Source organism: Neomonachus schauinslandi, chromosome 13, assembly GCF_002201575.2.
Source record: "Neomonachus schauinslandi chromosome 13, ASM220157v2, whole genome shotgun sequence".
In the NCBI taxonomy this organism is placed as follows: domain Eukaryota; kingdom Metazoa; phylum Chordata; class Mammalia; order Carnivora; family Phocidae; genus Neomonachus; species Neomonachus schauinslandi.
The window spans coordinates 86,439,368-86,445,901 of NC_058415.1; the positions used below are offsets into that span (position 1 = coordinate 86,439,368).

Sequence of the window (6,534 nt, forward strand, 5' to 3'; positions counted from 1 at the left end):
CGCTTAACGACTGAGCCACCCAGGCGCCCCCGTTCTACGAGTTTTTATGTGGATGCATATTTCATTTCTTTGGGTATATATATATATACACTTAGGAGTAGTGCTGGGTCAATGGTAACGCTAACCTTTTCAGGAACTGCCAGGCTGTCTTCCACAGGAGTTGCCCCATTTTAGAGCCCACCAGCAATGTTCCAATTTCTCCACATCCTCATCAAAACATACTGGGATTTCTGCAATCCAGAGACTCCAGCCTTCAAAAGATCCCGATCCTACCTGCAAGCAAAAGAAGTGGCGTAGGGACGAAACCCTACGCACAAGCGCGCGGGCGAGCGGGCTCGGCGCGGGAGGCGGGGCTACGCAGCCGTTAGGGGCAGGATTGCGCTGCGCGGCTGCGTGCGCGCCCCGGAAGCGGAAGCTACGGCCCGTTTCCGGGCGGCTGATTCGAGGACACGTTTTGTCACAAGCAGAGACTCTGAAAAGCTCCCTCAGGTGGGCCATGCCGTCTGAGGGTCGCTGCTGGGAGACTCTGCAGGCACTGCGCAGTTCCGACAAAGGTCGACTCCGCTACCACCGCGACTGGCTGCTGCGGGGCGAGGTGAGCGGGGGGCCCCGGAGTGGGCGGTGCCCTTCCGGCTCCTGGCCACGGGACCCTGCTGTTCCCTAACCCTTGGCAAGTCTTGCGCTGGGAACACGTGCGTTTTTTCTGACAACCCGCATTTGTTTCTTGACTCCCGTGTGTGCATCTCCGTGTCCTAGAGTGTCTGCTCTCTCCTGCCTATTCTCGCCTTTCAGGGAGCTCTTATTTCAAAGGTGCTCTTCTCTAAAGGCTTCGTTGCCACTCCCAGTCAGAGTCAAGAGTTAGGCGCCTCCGCTGTGTTGTCAAAGCAACCCTCTCGGGGTCAGTTATTTACTGCACGTCTCTTGTGCTAGGAGATTTAGCGGAGAACGATTAATATGACCTAACCTATTGAAAAGACGAAAATTCTAGATGACATTGGGCAGACTTGGAAAGTTTAATGGTGGCGTGGTCCCTGTACCTAGAATTTGCAAACCCATGCACTAGACTGCAGGGCTGTAGACAAGGCTCAGGCATAGTTCCTGTACCCAAGTTGCTGATAATTGTAGATAGGATGTTGTCCTGTCTATTTACACGTTCTAAAGCATTTCCCTGTCTTTTAATATCCCTGGCAGTTTTAGGGAATACATAACTTGCATTCTGTAGGATGAATCCCAGGATGGGTCTGTCTGGTGTAGAGTCACGCTGTGCATTTTTGGCAGGAATACCGTAGAAATGATGCCGTGTTCTCACTCATATCAGGAAGCACACATATGCTGCAACCCATCCCAACACTGGGAAACCTAACCTTGATCACCTGGTCACATTGTTACCTGCCAGATAGCTGCACTTAAAATGGGGCATTTTTCCTTTTGTAACTGATTAGTATCTTGTGGGGAGGTAATCCAAGATTACACTAGTATCCTGTAACTCGTCAAACCTCCACGGTTGGCATTCATTATTTCTGCCTGAATCAGTCACCCCTGTGAGGTAACCAAATGGCGTTTCTTTAATATCCACCATTCCTTCTACGCTTGGTAGTTGGCATTCTACTGTAAGGAAGAGCTTTCTTTTCTCCCCTGTTTAATGAATTATTTATATTATCATGTACTCCTGGGTTCCTGTTTTATTCAGTGAGTTGTAATCCATTGCTTGTACCCTTGTGTGTGTGTTATTTTCATTGTGTGGGAAGTGTGTCTTCAGGATAAACTCTGAGACTTGAGATTGCTGGGTCAAAAGGTAAACATAGATGTCCCCCGCCCTGCATTACGGATGCATCAGATTGCCTTCCAATCAACAATGCATGATCGTGCCTTTTTGCCTGCAGCCTTGTCAACAGAATGTATGCATTGTTATACTTTTAATTTGTGCTTATCTAGTGGGTAAGAATGAGATCTTAGGATTGTTTTACAGTGCCTTTTTTTATTCAGATTGAACATTTTTTCATATATTCAGGAACAAATTTTAATCTTTTTTTTTTTTTTGAAGATTTTATTTATTTGTCAGAGAGGGAGAGAGCGCGCACACACATGCACACAAGCAGGGGGAGTGGTAGGTAGAGAGTGAAGCAGGCTCCCCTCTGAGCAAGGAGCCTGATGTGGGACTGATCCTGAGATCCTGGGATCATGACCTGAGCTGAAGGCAGAAGCTTAACTGACTGAGCCACCCAGGTGCCCCACCGGGAGCCAATTTTATATCTTTATCTGTGAATTGGCGGTTTATGTCTTTTGCTCATTTTTCTATTGGAATTTTTCTCCACCCCAAATTTTACAAGTTCTTTATGTGTTAGGATAACAATAGCCCTTCATCTGTGATATATATTGCATATATTTTTTCTGGTTTGTCAGTTGAAATTTTTTTATGTTTATGGTGTTTTTTGTATCTATGGTTTTATTTTTTACATTTAAAACTTTGGCCCTGGACTATATTTTGGTGTAAGGAATGAGGAAAAGAGTGTTGTCTCAACATTATTTCCATTATGTCTTGAAAATGAGTCCCATTACTTTATAAAGTGTACATATAGCCTGTTTGCTTCTGTGTCTGGATTATTTTCCATGGATTGAGTATCTGTTTAGTGCACATGGGATGTATACCTGTGATCTAGATCAGTATCTCTTGGCTGCAGCATTTATTGAGACTTTGGGCTGAGCCGGATAATTCTTTGTTGTGAGGGGCTGCTATTGCTGTCTTGCAATAGCAAGATGTTTAATGGCATCCCTGGCCTCCACCAACTAGATGCCAATAGCACCCTCCCAGTGGTGACAACGAAAAATGTCTCCAGACATTGCCAACTGTCCTCTAGGGGGTAAAAGTGATCCTGCTGTAGAACCACTGATCTAGGTAAAATAATAACTTGCAGTTTTTGAGTAGTTATTGTGTGCCAGGTATTCTTCTAAGCCGTTTATATCTATTATTCATTTAATCCTCTCCAAATCTTTTGAGGTGGATCCTTTATTATTCTGTTTTAGAAGTGATGAGGCTTAGGCACAGAGGGGTTAGGTAGCTTGCTCATGGTTATACAGATAAGTGGAGTGCAGGGATGGAACTCAAGCTAAGAAGGGCTGGTTCTAAACTCATTGCTCTTAAGCACTATTGTACCATTTTTCCATATTTCCTGGTAATATTTTCCTGACATTGCAAGTTCTCAGCCAGAATTGCTGTGTCTTTTAACTGCGGTGAAATGGTAATAAACTTCTCTGGTTTGAAGCACTGTATGGGAGTTACATAGAGATAATAGTTAACTGGTAGAGTTGAATAAGTTTTCCACACACATATTAAAGGGTTGCTAGAACTTGTTTTATAGGCTTTCTATTATAAATCCCATTTGCTTTAAGCCATTGGTCTTTATGTCAGTAACCACTTGTCCATGCCCTTTTTTTTAAAGATTTTATTTATTTATTTTTGCGAGACAGAGCGAGAGCGGGTTGGGGGTGGGGCAGAGGGAGAAGCAGACTCCCCGCTGAGCAGGGAGCCTGATGCAGAACTCCATCCCAGGACCCTAGGATCATGACCTGAGCCGAAGGCAGATGCTTTTTTTTTTTTTAAAGATTTTATTTATTTATTTGAGACAGAGAGAATGAGAGACAGAGAGCATGAGAGGGAGGAGGGTCAGAGGGAGAAGCAGACTCCCTGCTGAGCAGGGAGCCCGATGCGGGACTCGATCCCGGGACTCCAGGATCATGACCTGAGCCGAAGGCAGTCGCTTAACCAACTGAGCCACCCAGGCGCCCCCCGAAGGCAGATGCTTAACCGACTGAGCCATTTAGGCTCCCCCATGCCTATTTTTACATGCTATTTTCACATAAAAAAATATAATTTTCACAATAAAAATTATTTAATTTAAAAATTAAATCTAGGGAATTAGAACAAGGAGAAATATGTCACTCGTCACCCAAGCATAACTTCTAGCATATTTCCTTCATGTCTTTCAGTGTATTAGCATTTTTTTAAATTTTATATAATTGTAGACATTTATACTCTTGGTTTTTCACTTAAAATTGAATCTTGGGGGAGGGAGAAATGGGAGGAAGGTTGTCAAAAGATACACACCTCCAAGGGGCACCTGGCTGGCTCAGCCAGAAGAGCATGTGACTCTTGATCCTGGAATTGTGAGTTTGAGCCCCACATTAGGTGCAGAGATTACTTTAAAAAAAAAAAAAACTTAACAAAAAAAGATAGACTTCCAGTTATAAATCCTAGAGATGTAATGTACAATGTGACTGTAGCTCACACTACTATATGATATATTGGAAAGTTAAGAGTGAATCTTAAGAGTGAATCCTAAGAGTTCTCATCACAAGGAGAAAGGTTTTCTTTTGCCTTTTTTCTTTTCTTCTTTGTGTTGTATCTGTAGTAGAAGATGGATGTTGGCTGAACCTATTGTAGTAATCTTTTAATATATATGTAAATCAACCCATCATACTGTCACTTTGAACTTATACAGTGATGTATATCAAATATTTTTCAATAAAACTGGGGAAAATTTGAATCTGAAGTATGGTGTTAACATAGGATTCACAATCAGTACTTTTTTTTTTTTTAACGTGGGGCTTGAACTCACGACCCTGAGATCAAGACCTGAGCTGAGATTAAGAGTCAGACGCTTGCTTAACCGACTGAGCCACCCAGACGCCCCCACATTCAGTACTTTTAAATGACTAATATCCCCTGATTGTGTATACTGTAGCTTAGGTCAAAATTCCCTGTGTTCTTTTCCATTCTGATGTTTTAGATTGCTTTCGAATATGCTTTTTTCTTTTTTTAATTTTTTTAGATTTTATTTATTTTTTGACAGAGAGGGAACACAAACAGGGGGAGTGGGAGAGGGAGAAGCAGGCTTCCTGTGGAGCAGGGAGCCCGATGCGGACCTCAATCCCAGGACCCTGAGATCATGACCTGAGCCGAAGGCAGATGCTTAACGACTGAGCTAGCCAGGCGCCCCTCGAATATGCTTTAATGACCGTCTTTGTGTGTCATTCCTTTTTCTGTGGTTATAGTTATTTAGTCTGATGTTGTAAAGGGATGCTAGTCAGGGTCATTACCAAGAAACTACTTGCGATGTAACGTATGGTGACTAAGATAACGTAATAAAATTAAATTTAAAAAAAAGAAACTACTTTCTTGGGGTGCCTGGATGGCTCAGTCGTTAAGCGTCTGCCTTCGGCTCAGGTTGTGATCCTGGGGTCCTGGGATCGAGCCCCGCATACGGCTCCCTGCTCAGCGAGAAGCCTGCTTCTCCCTCTCCCACTCCCCCTGCTTGTGTCCCCTCTCTCGCTGTGTCTCTCTCTGTCAAATAAATAAATAAAATCTTAAAGTAGTTTTTTTTTTTTATCTTCGTGTCTGATTGTTAGTACAATTAGATTGGGTCTTTGGTATGTGTGTATGTATGTATGTATTCAGGCCTTCTTAGATAACCAGTAAGGCAGATAGTGGAAAATAAGGACAGAATTTTTGTTTTTGTTTTTTTTTTAAAGATTTTATTTATTTGAGAGAGAGAGAGAGAGAATGAGAGACAGAGAGCACGAGAGGGAAGAGGGCAGAGGGAGAAGCAGACCCCTTGCTGAGCAGGGAGCCTGATGCGGGACTCGATCCCGGGACTCCAGGATCATGACCTGAGCTGAAGGCAGTCGCTTAACCGACTGAGCCACCCAGGCGCCCCAGGACAGAATTATTTTTGATTGCTTGAATCAGTTGACATGCAAGTTGGGCTTCACCTTCTTCTTCTCTCTAGGATGTTTTGGAAGAATGTATGTCTCTTCCCAAGCTGTCTTCCTACTCTGGATGGGTGGTAGACCATGTCTTACCCCACACACAAGAGAACCCACCTTCCTCTGAGACCTCAGCATCCTCTAGATCCACTTCCACCCTCGACCAACCTTCATGTGTTCCCAGATCTCCTGTCGGAACCCCTGCCTTCTCACCATCCTCCTCAGCAACACCAGATGGAGCCGAGGTAAGGTTTATGTTCAGCTTAAGACAGGAGGTAGAGGTGGCCAAAAAGTTGAAGTGTTTAAGGGACCCCTGGCTGGTTCATGTGGTGGTGGAGTGTGCAACTCTTGCTCTCAGGACCGTGACTTCAAGCTCCACACTGGGTGTAGTGATTACGTAAAAATCTTTTTTTAAAAAGTTGAAGTGTTTAACATTGTCAGACAACAGTGACCTTACCCTGGGGAAGATCATGATGACTCTTGTAGCTGTCATAGGGACCCCATTCACTACATCATGCAGTGTTCTCTTAACGAAGAGCTGAGAGAGAGAGTCCCCTCTGTTCTTAGTACCAAGAATAGCAATTAATTTCATGAGCAACTGGTTTGTTTTTTCTCATGAACATTGCATGAGTTTAACTCATCAGGTCTCCCTTTTTGTGTTGGCTGCTGGAGGCTTACAGTAAATTTCATACCTGTTCTCCAAATGTATGTACCTTATCATTGGTTCTGTAATTTGTAAAACAAAAATTGTAATTTGTAAAAAAAAAAAAA

The 6,534-nt window shown here is 43.5% G+C and overlaps 1 protein-coding gene across 1 annotated transcript in view; it reads left to right on the forward strand.

Annotated features, from left to right (window-relative positions):
* The first annotated feature begins 437 nt into the window (after window positions 1-437).
* The window catches only part of GLE1 (GLE1 RNA export mediator), a 29,702-nt gene continuing 23,605 nt past the window's right edge, over window positions 438-6,534 (forward strand). Inside the window, exons 1-2 of the mRNA XM_044920385.1 lie at window positions 438-595; window positions 5,787-6,008. Of these exons, the coding sequence (XP_044776320.1) occupies window positions 497-595; window positions 5,787-6,008 (321 nt within the window). The 5' untranslated portion in view covers window positions 438-496. The remainder of the gene's footprint in view (window positions 596-5,786; window positions 6,009-6,534) is intronic.